This window comes from Myodes glareolus, chromosome 9 (genome assembly GCF_982192425.1).
Source record: "Myodes glareolus chromosome 9, mMyoGla1.1, whole genome shotgun sequence".
In the NCBI taxonomy this organism is placed as follows: Eukaryota; Metazoa; Chordata; class Mammalia; order Rodentia; family Cricetidae; genus Myodes; species Myodes glareolus.
Window position 1 is genome coordinate 102985179 of NC_142034.1, and position 13699 is coordinate 102998877.

Below are 13699 nucleotides of genomic sequence, written 5' to 3' on the forward strand. Positions count from 1 at the left end.
TCAAACACTCTACCGATTGAGCCACGGTCCCAGCCTGCAAGGGAATCTAAGAAGGGCAGATTATTTGAAAAGTAAAAGTAAATATCGAGACGTAATTGTAGTGGTTTTTGTTTGTTTTAAAAAGTTATTATGTATACAGTATTCTACCTGTACGCCAGAAAAGGGCACCAGATTTCATTATAGATGGCTGTGAGCCACCAAGCAATTGTTGGGAATTGTACTCTGGACCTCTGGAAGAGTAACCAGAATTCTTAACCTTTGAGTCAACGATCCAGCATTCAGTCTTTTTTTCTTTTCTTTCTTTCTTTCTTTCTTTCTTTCTTTCTTTCTTTCTTTCTTTCTTTTTTAAGATTTACAATTGTACTTTTACTAGTCTCAACACTGAGGTCATGGAGCGTAAGCTTCTTTGACAGAAGTCATACTTTTTTTAAAAAAAACTTATTTTTGTGCACTTGTCAGAGGACCGCTTTCAAGAGCCCATTCCCTTTCCAGCACGTGAGTTCTGGGAATCGAACGCAAGCCTTCAGACTTGCTCTACAAGCGTCTTTACTCGTAGAGTCACCTCACCTGCTCAGACGCCGTACTACTCGACCATCTCAGCTCAATTTTGGAGGTAAACGAAATCGGAGCCCCACCCACTGCGCAGTGTTTTGCGCGTGCGCAGTCCCAGTCTGGCGAGACAGTTCAGGCGGCCGAAGGGTCAGATTGGACCCGCGAGGCGGAAGCACGATCCTGGACTTCCGGAGGGCGCAGCCCCGGCAAGAGCGACAGCATGGAGGAGGCGCCCCATGGTGAGCTGGAGCGGCACGCGTGGGTGGCGGGCCGCTGGGACCGAGCCGCTCTGACTGTGCTCTTGTCCCCGTGCAGGCTGCCCCGGAGCCGACAGCGCCCAGGCGGGCCGAGGAGCCTCGTGCCAGGGATGCCCCAACCAGAGGCTGTGTGCGTCGGGCGCCGGCGCCGCACCGGACCCGGGTGAGGAGGCCGACGGAGCAGGAAGTGGAAGGGGCGGGACTTGAAGGATAAATGACAGCGACTAGTAGACCGAATTGTCTGTGGTTCAGGGGGCTTGGCGTGGTAGGCGGAGCTTGAGGAGCTAGGGGCGGCTTTAAAGGTCAAATAGCGGAGGAAAGTCGTGGAAATGGAGACTGAGTCTGACCTGTGATAGTCAGGGGACCAGACGGGGTATTAGAGTCAGCTTGGTGCTTCAGGCTTTTCCCCCCAGCACCCTGGGGATAGAAGCAGAATGGCCACAAGTTAGAAGCAAGCCTGGGCTATACAATAAGACTCTGAGTGAACATTAGGCCGAGGGTGTTGGCACATGCTTGTTAATATCACAACTTAAGATGTTTTCTCTTTTAGAAGAGGATCAGGAGTTCAGAGTCACCCTTGATGGGGGTACGGAGAAAAATATATAGCTCAATAAAAAAAAGATAGTTTATTTTGGCACAGTGTATACAAAAAACAAAGCCACCCTTGATTATCTAGTGAGTTAGAGGCTAGCTTGTGCTTAGATGAGACCCTATCTCATAAAAACAAAATTCAGTAACTAAATAGGACTTAAAAGAAGTATAGAATAGGAAAAAGTGATATAGGACAGGGCTAGGGGTTGAGTGACAGCCACTGACCTCAGTATTCACAAGGCCAGGCACAGGGAGAGTGGATAAATGTTGGGGTCTTTCTAGGCTACTTCCTGGCATGTGTCTGTCACAGAGCTCTGAGGCTCTGGGATGGAGAATATACTGAGTCCATCACTCAGCAGAAATGAATGTTCATTGTCTGAGTGAAGGGGCAGCTGTGAGAATGAGGCCACAGTCGGGAGAGAAGCAGGAGCAAACAGATTAAACCCTTCAGGGATAAGTGCCCGGCAGGACCAGCTCCAGGCTGAGGAGGAGTGAGGTCCTGCCTAGAAGGGGCTCAGAAAACAGGAAGCTGAGAGACGGCAAACTGACCTCAAACAAGATTTCTGATTGCCTTATCGTAAAGAGTAGTTAGCCCACTGTGTAGTTTTTAAGGATTTGGAAAAGATGAGGTGTTGGAAGCACAGTGAGTTGTTGGGATGGGTGCTTAACTGTGAGCCTGTCTGTCAGGATTTCTCGTCCTTAGCACTAGTGACGTTTGGGACTGTCCTGTGCTTCAGACACCCAGCATCATCCTACATGCCACCAGTAGTCCCTCCTTGTGACATCCAAAGAGTTTCTGCAAATGGTGACAGATGTTCCCTTGTTGGTTGTTTTTGCTCATTAGCTCCTTGGACTCTGGGGGCTCACCACATACGTATGAATCACATACGGAGGCTCATTCTTAGATAGGAATGAATATCTCTGACCTTAGCTTGGCTTGATTTTTGCCAGCTTTCCTTAAACTAAATTATCCCATCTATCTTTGGCCTTGGGGCTTTTATCTTTCTCTATTCTTGTATACCTTTTCTTTCCTTCTTACTCAATTTCTGGCTGTGTGGCTGGGTGACTGGCCCCTGAAGAAATCCTCCTCCTTCCTCTTTCATTCCCAGACTCTTTTTCATCCAAATTTCTCCTCATATTTATCCTTTCTGCCTGCCAGCCCCACCTATTTCTCTCCCCTGCCTCGCTATTGGCTGTTCATCTCTTTATTAGACCATCGGGTGTTTTAGACAGGCACAGTAATGCAGCTTTGTAGAGTTAAACAAATGCAACATAAGCAAAGTAATACACCTTAAAATAATATTCCCCAACACCTCCTAGGTTATAAGGCTTTACTGGGAGTTTGAACACCGTACCCTCCTGGGAGCCCATGTTCTAGTAGATGAGGCAATGCATAAATGGTGCTAGATCATTTTAGGCATGATAGTGGCCATATTTTCTTCCTAGCATTTATTAGTATTATGCTGAAGTGATATCTCACAAGGAGCCTTAGAAACAGCTTAAAGAGTGTGATTCTTCCAGCCTTTGGAAGAAGGACACTCAGAATCTAGGCAGGGATGGCATCACCTCAACTGCTTCTTTGCAGCCGTGGAGGAAATCAAAGAGAAAATGAAGACGGTGAAACACAGAATCTTGGTGCTGTCTGGGAAAGGTGGTGTTGGGAAAAGCACGTTCAGCGCCCACCTCGCCCACGGCCTGGCAGAGGATGGAGACACACAGGTGGGACCCTGGGCTATGCTGGGAGGTGTGCTTGTGTCAGAGGTCCTGATGGCTTAGGGCTGGTTCTCAGTCTCCAGGGAGCCAACCCCTCTGACTGTCTTGATCCAGCAGAGAGAATGAGGCCCTGCCTGACTACTGCGGGCTGTTTCACTGGGTCCTCTAACTCAGAGGCAGCTGGCAGCATGATTCCTCACATTCCGGTGATGTCACACTCGGCCCTTTACACCTGCCCCTCATGAAGCTCCTTCTGTGCTCTTCAAGTCCAGATCCTGAGCTGTAGTTTGGTCCACCTCCTGTGAGCTAAGAGTGGTATTTACATATTTAGATGGTTACTTCTCAAGTCACATAAGCACCTAAATATTACTCTTGTCTTTGTCCATAAAACAGAAAACATTTTTTATTTGCTTCTTGTAAAAATGACCTGTGTGCTAGGTCCCTCATCTCAAGTGTACAGACAGGCATGGAATTGGAGTCACCTCACCGCCCATGTGACACACGCTTGTAAGTCCCACCATTTTGGAGCCTGGGGCAGGAGATTTTGAATTCAAGGCTAGACAGAGTGAGACCCTGTCTCAAAACAGACAACTAACTCAAATCCTCAGTACCTTGCTGGATGCTGGCTTTAATAAAGGGTGCTCACTCTACCTCCATTTTCCCTTCTGTGAGATGGGCACAGAGGCCTGGGTGAGAGGTTGTACCAGTCCTCCCACAGTCAGTGTCCTGGAAATGTCCCACAGCATCCTCATCATCGCCGCAATTGGCTGCCATCCAGGGCAAGTTAAATGTTCTGTGTCTTGCCACCAAAGGGTCAAATTTTCTTCACCTGTACAGGGCAATCTTTTTGATCCCATTGTCTGTGTTTTCCACAGGGGGCAGGGGCTGGAGATCAGTGGTGGAGCGTTTGTCTGAGAAGCAGAAAGGGTTCTAACAACAACAGGAATTGAGGTGTATTGGCCAGGAGAAGCTTCGGCTCTTGAGCTGTTGAAATTTTCTTAGGCCACTGTGTGGTGGACTCTGCCTAGCCAGGTGTGGGGAGCTGTGTTCGCACGCCTTCCTTCCACACGAGTGTTCTCACTACATCCTGGTCAAGACTTCAGTCTGCAGCCCAGTGTGGAGACAGGACTGGCAAGCTGGGTTTCTTTATGCTGTTACAGTTTTTAAAAAAGATGGTGATCTGGGCGGGCTGGCTCACACCTGTAGTCTTGGCACTTGAGAGGATTGCCAGCAGTTCCAGGCCAGCCTGTGCCACAAAGTGAGACTGTCTCAAAACTGAAGGCAGCTGTGGGAAAGCCTGCGTTCTCTGGGTAGTGTCACGGCACTGACCGCAGGGCCGTCCTCCTTGCACATGTAGTTGTGGTCAGACTGGTGGAGCTGTTGGTGAGCATCAGCAGTGCAGTTTCTCCAGCCATCAGGTTGCCCTCTGTGACCCAGTCTGCTCCAAGTTGCTGTTCGCCATCTTGTTTGGGAAAGATCTAGGGTAAAGACAACAGAAGTGGAATTCACCCAGACGTGTATATGTGCTTCCGTGCATGCAGACACACACTGCCCCCAGGCAGAGGAAGGAAGGTGTATGTAAATGAGGGAGGAGCCTTTGTAGGCCAGGCCAGGGGCCTCTCACATGCTACCTTCCAGTGTGTGTGTTCAGCTCCTGTAAAGTCCCGTGGATGAGCTTGGGCACCGTGGACAAAGGTGAGCAGCATCGGTGCTGTCAGTTCAGGGTGCGAGGAAGCACCTGAGACCCTCCCTGAGGTTATAGGCTCCCCGGCTGGAGGTGCCTTGACTCTCAAACTCTTCATTTCCCAGGCCAGAAGTTCTGGTGGTAGGCAAGACTGGGAAAGCCTTCTTGTGAAGTGAGTCAGGACCTTGTTAGGGAAGAAAGTTGACATTTTAAGGGGGGCAGAGTTGACACTGCACAGCACCTCCACTCTGCACTTACCTTCCGAGGGACTCCTGGGAGGTCCTGAGTAGGGACAGAGCCCTGGTTCTCAGTGGCAGTCACTAGCCTGACCTAAGCAGGAGAGGGATGATGACCCGGGTACCGTCTGCCATAGGGAGCACCCCAGGGAGACCTGCACAGAGCTTGTCACAGCCTTCCTGGACAGTGGGGTGACTGTCAGTCTGGGAATTGCATCCTGGTGTCACTTGACTGAGTTCCTTATCCTGACTTGTGGGGCAGTTCTTCCCCAGAAGGAGCAGGTGAGCCAGGTAGCTGGAGAGCTGCTAGGGTGGCGGAGGATCTCTGCTTTCCCGTGTCACAGACCGAGGTCCCATCCTCGGTGGCAGATGTCCCTCTGCTGCACTTTTGGGCAGGGATCTTAGTGGTGAGGTTCTCTTCCTCCTCTTCATCACCAGTACCACAGTTAGCCAGCTCTAGAGGAAGTAGGACTGGAGCTGGAAGAAAGAGAGCACGGGGCAAGTTCCAAAGTTCCCAGACCATCAGTTCTCAAGATGAACAGTGTATGTGTATCTGTGTTAGTGCCACGTGTGCATGTGCCTAGAGAGGCCAGAGAAAGGTGTTGGATAGCCTTGGAACTGGAGTTACAGGCAATTTTAAGCTGCCCAGTGTGGGTATTGGGAACTGATTGCCCTTTTAGAGAGCCTGGGTTCAATTCTTATCTCCTGTATGGCAACTCACAACCATGTATAACTCCAGTCCCAGGGGATCTGATGGCCTCTTTGGCCTGCATGAACCAGGCATGCATGTGGTGCACAGACATACACAAAAGCAAGATACCCACACAAAATTAAAAGAATGTTTGGGGTGGGTGTGCATGAGTGCAGTGCCTGTAGAGGCCAGAAGGGGGCTCCAGGTCTCCCTGAAACTGGAGTTGGAGATGGTCTTGAGCCACTCAGCGTGAATGCTGTGAATCAGGCTCTGTTGAAGAGCAGCTGGTCTCAGTGTCCGAGCCATCTCTCCAGGATCTTTCTCATTTTAAGACTCTTTTGAAAGTTTGTTTTCAGCTTGGTCCTAGGAAAATGGGGCTTGCCTAGAGATCAGCCAGAATCCACTGAGTCCTCCTCTCGTCCTCGGTAGGCCTGAGAGTGTCACGGGAAGAGCGCTGGCATCAGAAACTTTGACTCTGTCCAGTCTCTGTTCCTTACTCATTGAACAAATCCCCAGATCTCTCTGAGTCTCTGAGTCATCTGAGTGACTTAATGACCTGCTGTGAGATTGCCTGTTCCACACTGGGGACTGCATGGATGACTTACCCTAGGAGTTATACTGTATCGGTGGCCAGGAAGGGCCACGTTATACCTTTCCCATGAGAAAGTGAGCACTTAGCCATCTGTTTTGGTGTGTTGCCCATGTCTGTGTCCTGTCTTAGTATGCATATCTCGAGGGTCTAAGCAGTCAGTGATGCTGTCTCTTCTCATTCCCAGGTCGCCCTTCTGGACATCGATATCTGTGGGCCGTCCATTCCCAAGATCATGGGCTTAGAAGGAGAGCAGGTGATGGCTGTCAGAGAACTGGACTGGTTCTCTTTGGGCAAGCATGTGCAGTAGCGCTCTGTTCCTCCTCAATAGCTGTGGATTTGGGGGTTTGGGATTACATACAAAGTGCATCCACATCTATGGGAAGCCTTTCATGGTGTGGGAGGGAAGCAGCAAGCAGGAGGCAGAATGAGAGATGGAAATTTAGCTCTGAGCAGAAACTCGGGGCTAGTGTTTGCTTGGTCTGTTCTGGAAGCTAGAGAATCTCTCAGAGCCATGGTCTCCTCTTGGAAGCTTAGACCCCGATTGCGGGATTGGTGAGAAATATGCCAGTAGGGATGTCTGCTACTGCCCTCGTTCAGGAAGGACCCCTGGTGGTGTGCAGAAGCCAGGCCAGGGCTCAGGCTGCAACGCTGTTTCCTTAACTCCAGGTTCTCTATTCTAGAGAGAAAGTGTCAAACAAGGCAAAAAATCCACATGGGGGAGGGCAGAGAACAGGAGGCTAAAGCAGGAGAGGGGTTGGCTTCAGCAGAGAGTGGAGGATCCACATACTGGAAGGAGACTCCTGAAGGTTGTTGTCCTTTGACTTCTGCATGTACAGTCATGAAACACAGGCACACACACACACTAAATAAATGTAATTGCAAAACCTTTTTTATTGAGTGGTGGAGTACAGGGTGGTGACTCACTGTGAAGCCATCCTCTTCAGACCAGAGTGTAGTGACAAGAACGACTGCCATGTTCCCACAGGTTCACCAGAGCGGCTCCGGCTGGTCTCCAGTGGTGAGTTAGCCTCCCTGGGGAGGCGGGTTGTGTGAGTGAGGTGTATCTGATGGAGGTGGGGTTGGCAAAATAGTGCTCAACTTGCACGTTTACTGAGGCTGTTTTCCAGGCACGCAGGTAGAATCAAAGCCTGGTGGACCTTGTCTATAATGGGCCCAATGGACCAGTGCCTCTGGTTCCATGACTCCGAAGTGGTATTGTGCACTGAATGATAGTGTGTCCCAGTCAAACCTCACCTCCAAGACCAGATTGTGAGAGCTCTACTCATTCAGTTAGACCCCGGAGGGGATGGTGTTTGTTTTAGCTTCACTGGCCTGTCGTTGAGGCATGGGCCACACATGGTCTCTTGTGGGTCTCACGATGGCCTCCTAGGCTGCAAAGAGCAAGTGTAGTGTGCGGCACGTGACACCTTTATTGTTTGTTCTTTTCAACCAGGTTCCCTGGGAAGTACCCACATGGTTTATGTAGATGTGTTGTGCTCTTGTTCCCCACAAGCAAATGTTTCTTCCCTTTATCCCCATTCCTCTGCAGTACGTGGAGGACAACCTGGGGGTGATGTCTGTGGGTTTCCTGCTCAGCAGCCCTGATGATGCTGTCATCTGGAGGGGACCAAAAAAAAATGGTTTGTCACTCTGCTCTTCTGTCTATAGCCAGACTATCAGGGAGACTGTGGTGTTTGATGCTATTACTTTGATAATGGGGATGGAACTCAGGACATCCTACATATGAGCGCTCTGATCTGGTATGAGAAATACCAGTTTTCAGTGTAGACATTGTAGTACCTACCACGAGTTTTTCTGCTCTTGAGACTTGCAGGACCCTGAAGTTATTTGTAGTGTGGTATCACGTGGGTGGTTTGTGTCAGGAGGGAAATGTGAAGTAAAAACCCCTTGGTGGATCAGTGTAGGGGAAACAAGGTCATGCAGAAAGCATGGCTGGGGACAAGCACCTTCTCTCACTGTTGACACATGAGTCTGTTGGGGCAACATATCTGTGCCATACGTAATGATAGTAGCACCCCTGACTTCATCATGGCCATCCAACATGTCTTCAGAGCTCACCTCCTGCTGCCTGGGGACAATAGTATCACTTGTTGAGAGTCCCTGCTATGGCATGTAGGAATGCTCATGCAGTTTGATAGATACTTCTGGAGATGTGTGCATACACTCAGCCTTGCTCCCTTCCAGGCATGATCAAGCAGTTCCTCCGAGATGTAGACTGGGGAGATGTTGACTACCTCATCGTAGACACTCCACCTGGCACATCCGATGAACACCTCTCAGTCGTCCAGTATCTGGCTGCGGCACACATTGATGGGGCAGTGATCCTCACCACCCCTCAGGTGAGTGACCACCAAGCCATGGTCATGCTCCCCCGCACTCTGATGGTGTACCTATAGCATCACGGCCATTCCCTGGACCACACGCGTGTCTTTCAGTGCCCTGAGGCTGTGGGATAACTTCTCTGTGAACTTTGCCAGGAGGTGGCCCTCCAGGATGTCCGGAAAGAGATCAGCTTCTGCCACAAGGTGAAGCTGCCCATTATCGGTGTGGTGGAGAACATGAGTGGCTTCATCTGCCCCAAATGCAAGGTGAGGGTCCCGGGGCAGGCCCGCTGCAGGCCCCTGACCTAGTAGGGAAAAGGCAGGGGTGGTCTCTAGGTTTCTGTTTTCCCTGCTATGTCAGGAAGGGAGGGGTCTCCATCAAGCCCTCGTCTGCCTGAGTTTCACATCCAAAATAAACCACTGTTTACAACATCTGGAAACTAGTGTGTCCTAAGAAACAGAAGCAGAATAACACTGCGTCCTCTCTCTGCCTCACAGAAAGAGTCTCAGATCTTCCCTCCCACAACCGGGGGTGCAGAGGCCATGTGCCAGGATCTGAAGATCCCTCTCCTGGGCAAAGTGCCGTTGGATCCACTCATAGGTGAGTCTGGGGCCCATGCCGCTTGTGCGGTCATCTTAGCAGCTTGAAGTGTGGTTTGCAGGAGCAGGAGTGGCGGTCAGAGCTGGACCCGCAGAAGAGAAGCAGTGAGGCTGGGGCAGGTTCCTCAGATCCACCTCCATTAATCCCAGCCACATGCCCCTAGGACTATAGGGCCTCTTGGTCACTAGCAAGCGCACTGAGACAGCCCTCTCTGCGCCACTTCAGTGGGCACTGACATGCTATTGGGGACCATGTTGAGTATTTTGGATCCTGATATTTGCACTCTGAGAGCTGAGGAAGAGGTGTACACCTGTCTCCATCCCAGACTCACCCAGGATATCAGCTTGTGTGGGCAAGAGGAAACAGGCAGGGGCTCAGCTTCCCCAAGTCAGAGTTGAGCTTGTCTGAGTGGTGTGTGCCTATGAAAAGACTCACCTGTCAGTGGAGCAGTGCGGGGTGCCTGAGTCTGAGAGGGAGGAGCCGGCTCAGCTGCAGGTGGCTGTGCACCCAAGTGTGGGAGCTACCTTTCCTGTCAGGGAAGATGGGACTGGGATGTTTGAGCAGGGCCTGGTGTATACCAGGTAGCAGCGTGGGACCCTGGGCACAAGGGAGGTTCACAGCCAAAGAGCCATGTCTCCCTTGGGTTACATGTGGTCCTGGGATGGTGCGTGTGTGCATGCGCACATGCCTGCCTGCTTATACATGGGAAGGACTAGCCAACTCATGCACCCCAGTGTGGGTGACCATAAAGATGAGATGATATGGGAGAAAGCAGAGGGCAGGGTGTGTGCACTGTGGGGCCTGTCACGGTAACGTGTGTGCACTGTGGGGCCTGTCGCGGTCACATGTGTGCACTGTGGAGCCTGTCACGGTCACGTGTGTGCACTGTGGAGCCTGTCACAGTCATGTGTGTTTCTGGAGTGATGCTCCATTCACACTGCCAGCATTTCCTTCTTAGTCCTTGAGGTTTTTCTCACACGCTCGCTGTCTCTATTGAAAGCCCTCATTCCCTTCCTGTGTTCTCATTTTCCTGGACTGCTAGTTAGTGGATTGCTAATGCAGACAACTGGGCCCACCCAGAGCAGCAGAGACAGTTCTTTGGGCCTGGAATCTACATTTGCCACAAGCCACCAACAAAGTAGAAGCAGGGTTTCTGGGGGTGGGGACAAGCTGAGACCTCTGCTGTGTTCCCCAGCGTTGCTATCCTTGGGTGGGGAGCCCCAGGCAGCATAAAGAGTGAGGCTTTCACAAGGGTCTCATTTCTCTGTCTCTTTAAGGTAAGAGCTGTGACAAAGGCCAGTCTTTTTTCGTTGAAGCCCCAGATTCACCAGCCACAGCAGCCTACAAAAGTATAATTCAAAGTAAGTGTTTGAGACATCTGCTGACAGGGAGTCACCTAGAGGAGTGAAGTGGGCTGGTTACTGGCAACAGCAGGGGTGCTGGTGACCTGAATGATCAGCATAGCTCCTCAGGAGACTCCTCCCGTGTGTCCATGTTGTGAGCTAATTCTTAGTTTGAGAAACAGGGAGGGTAAAGTTCATAGCATGGGGAATACAAGCCATAAAGGCCAGTAAAATGGATTGAAATCCTGGGTTCTGCAGAGGTGACAGGGGAGAGCTCACCGCTGACTTGTTTTCTAGGGATCCAAGAGTTTTGTAGTTCTCGTCAGTCACATAATGAGAACCTCATCAGTTCCTGAAGGGGACAGAACCAAGTGCCACCTGTTCCTAGCCACAGAACCTGCAGCCACATCTGGTCAGCGGGGGACAGATAGGACTTGAGTCACTTCCTTGGGACACTGTGATCACCTGTCTGCCCGTTTCCTCCAGGTCAGAGGTGCAGGTGCTCTACATACAGACACACTCATCATAAAATAAACTCTCTCTGAACCCGTCCCATAGGGCCTGCTCTCTGGAATCCACCGGACTGGCAATCTTCTGGGTCACAGGACTCTGAGGAGCTGCTTTTGACTCAGATTATAAGCCTAGGGAGGGACAGAGGGAGGATTGTGGCTTCATGACAGACCTGTTTCTCCCTCGGGTGGACGGAAGTGACAGCAGCCTCAGCCCACACTGGGGTCTCCAGCCTGGGATCATGCTTTGGCTGGGGGCCATCATTATCCCCAGGGAAAGTCCATAAGTCATTCACAGTGTTATAGGTACCCTCAAGACATCAGTAATCTTCAGGGTCCCAGGCAAACTGTTTCCCTGTGCTTTTGAGAGACTGATGTGACTGTCCTCATGACCTGAGACTAAGATGTAGGAACTGAGAGCTGCTGAGGGAAGTTATTCCAATTTCTACACCATTGTGGTGTGACAGTGGAAGGTGGCAGCCCCCTCCCCTGTCCTTCCTGTCCTCTTCTTCTCCTTCCCCTTTACACACGTACTCTTGGAATGTGCTGGGATCCCTGTGGGGAAGATGTGACCTTTCTGAAGGTTGACGGTTCTGGGCAGACCCTAAACTTGGGAACTCCAGCTTGGACCTGCTCAGGTCAGCATGGAGAACCTGGGAGAGTCTGCCAAGACCTCAGGCTCAGCTGCTCAGGAGCTTCATGCCCCACAAGTGCCCAGGTCTGGCCTGCATGCCTCACCTAACGCTGGTGGATGTCCAGTCCTTCAAGCCTGGGCTTCTCAAAGTCACCTGGGGAAGCCTGCAAGGCAAGAAGAACCATGACTGCCCCAGCTCACTGCCAGGGACCCAATGCCACAGCAGCAGCATTTGAACCTGTGCACAGTGAACCTGTCAGACCAAAAACTCCTTTATCCCTCCCTTCAAGAAATATTTCCATGGCTAGAGAGATAGCTCAGCAGTTAGGAGCACTGACTGCTCGTCCTGGTAACCTGGGTTCAATTCCCGGGTCCTACATGACAGCTCACAACTGTCTGACACCCTCACACAGACATGCATGCAGGTGAAACACCAATGCACATAAAATAAAAATAACTTATTTTTTAAAAAGGAAATATTTCCTGGCTTCAAAATAAAATAGAAGACTTTGTCATTCTTAATTCTGTGTGGTTTTTGTCTTGATTTGGGGTGTGTGTGTGCGTGTGTGTGTTTATGTAGTTATGTGCAGGCATGCGCATTCCATGATGCACCTGTGGAGTTAACTTTTCTGTCTGCCTTGTTTTTGAGGCAGGGTCTCTCACCTGTCTGCACTGTACTCCAGGCTAGTTGCCCATGACCTTTTGTATCTCCTTTCTGACCCCATGATTATAGATGCACAACCACCACATCTGGCTTCTGTGGATTCTTGGGATTGAATTTAGGTTGTCAGGTCTACACGTTCAGTTCTTTTATCCACTGAACCATTTCCCTGGCCAATTCTGTAGGTTTTGTTTTATTTAATTTTATGGGTATGGGTGTGAGTGTTTTTCCTTAATGAATGTATACATATGTTAATGTGTGTGCTTGGTGCCTGTGGAAATCAGAAGAGGGTGTCAGAGTCCCTGTAACTGGAGTTACAGATGACCGAGCCACCATGTGGGTGCTGGGAACCTAGTCTGGGTCCTCTGCAAAAACTTTGTGCTCTGAACTGAGCCATCTCTCTAGCCCCCAATTCTGTAGTTTTAAATATCACTTAAAACTACACATAGTCACACAGTGTCAAACCCTGACTCTGCTGATAGGAGCTGTCAGTCCCTTACAGGATGGTGGGTGGCCCGCAGCTGGGGACGATGGGGAACTGGTGTCTAAAGGTCAGGGCTACTGTTGGAGGTGGGAAGAGTCCGGAGCTAGACTGTGGCATCTGCTTAGTACTGTCCCTAGAACTAATTAACCTAATGTGCTTCTTATTTGTTTACTTATCTATTGAGACAGGATCTCACTTTGTAGCCCTGGCTGTGCTGAAACTCATGTAGACCAGGCTGACCTCAAACTCAGAGATCCACCTGCCTCTGCTTCCAGAGAACTATGATTAAAGATGTGCACCATCATGCCCAGTTAAAACTATACACTGGAAATAGTCAACATGGTAGATTTTAGATATACACAATAGAAAATAATGGTTAGCTGGCTGGTAGGAAGACTGTTAGAAACTAAAGGTTGCCAACAAGTGCCCTTTACTCTGAGCACCTGGGAGGAAGGATCCAGGGAGGAACTTGGCCACTCACCGTCTGGAACACTGTCTGGGACAGAAAGCTGGCTGCGACTGTGCTGATGTCACCCTCGCCCCCCATCTTACAAAGGATGTAGCCGTAGAGGTTGGCACCTTGAAGGGAAATCCCAGCGATCACGAGAGCCTGCATTGGGCAGAGCAAAGGGAAGCCTGCTGAGGGTGCTGACTGAGTGGGACTTTGTGGACTGCCCCAAGCGAACACTCACGGACACCTAAGCAACCCAGAGGCTGGAACCTCTGTGGTTCACACAGAGGAGACAAGCTGAGAGGCAGAAGCTGCCCAGAGCCATGGAGCTGCTGAGGTGGAGGCAGAAGCCAAACTG

At 50.5% G+C, this 13699-nt stretch overlaps 2 protein-coding genes and 1 long non-coding RNA gene across 5 annotated transcripts in view; 1 reads left to right on the plus strand and 2 right to left on the minus strand.

Moving 5' to 3' along the window:
* The first annotated feature begins 669 nt into the window (after positions 1 to 669).
* On the plus strand, positions 670 to 12267 carry Nubp1 (NUBP iron-sulfur cluster assembly factor 1, cytosolic). Its single transcript, XM_048433188.3, has 11 exons — positions 670 to 791; positions 868 to 972; positions 2986 to 3119; positions 6501 to 6569; positions 7302 to 7334; positions 7866 to 7956; positions 8522 to 8676; positions 8815 to 8925; positions 9157 to 9259; positions 10537 to 10620; positions 10900 to 12267. Exons 1-11 carry the CDS (start codon positions 773 to 775, stop codon positions 10956 to 10958), a joined length of 963 nt encoding a protein of 320 aa, XP_048289145.1. The 5' UTR covers positions 670 to 772; the 3' UTR covers positions 10959 to 12267.
* LOC148121054 (uncharacterized) lies at positions 3718 to 6518 on the minus strand. Its single transcript, XR_015738931.1, has 2 exons — positions 5056 to 6518; positions 3718 to 4981 (listed from the first exon to the last, which is right to left on the minus strand). It is a non-coding gene; the product is annotated as an uncharacterized LOC148121054 (long non-coding RNA).
* The window catches only part of Tvp23a (trans-golgi network vesicle protein 23 homolog A), a 45301-nt gene continuing 38789 nt past the window's right edge, over positions 7188 to 13699 (minus strand). Inside the window, exons 6-8 of one of the 3 annotated variants that reach the window (XM_087910822.1) lie at positions 13372 to 13500; positions 11850 to 11909; positions 7188 to 8963 (exon numbers count right to left, since the gene is read on the minus strand). In XM_087910822.1, the coding sequence (XP_087766948.1) occupies positions 11850 to 11909; positions 13372 to 13500 (189 nt within the window). In that variant the 3' untranslated portion in view covers positions 7188 to 8963. Of the gene's footprint in view, positions 8964 to 9214; positions 9342 to 11235; positions 11910 to 13371; positions 13501 to 13699 lie in introns of those variants that run through there. The other 2 variants (XM_087910823.1, XM_048433189.2) reach the window with 2 other exon arrangements.

Bases quoted from the DNA above. Each gene is read 5' to 3' on its own strand.
- Nubp1 (XM_048433188.3), top strand. The intron at 973-2,985 runs GTGAGGAGGCCG...GCTTCTTTGCAG, and splicing joins CGGCGCCGCACCGGACCCGG to CCGTGGAGGAAATCAAAGAG. The intron at 9,260-10,536 runs GTGAGTCTGGGG...TGTCTCTTTAAG, and splicing joins GCCGTTGGATCCACTCATAG to GTAAGAGCTGTGACAAAGGC.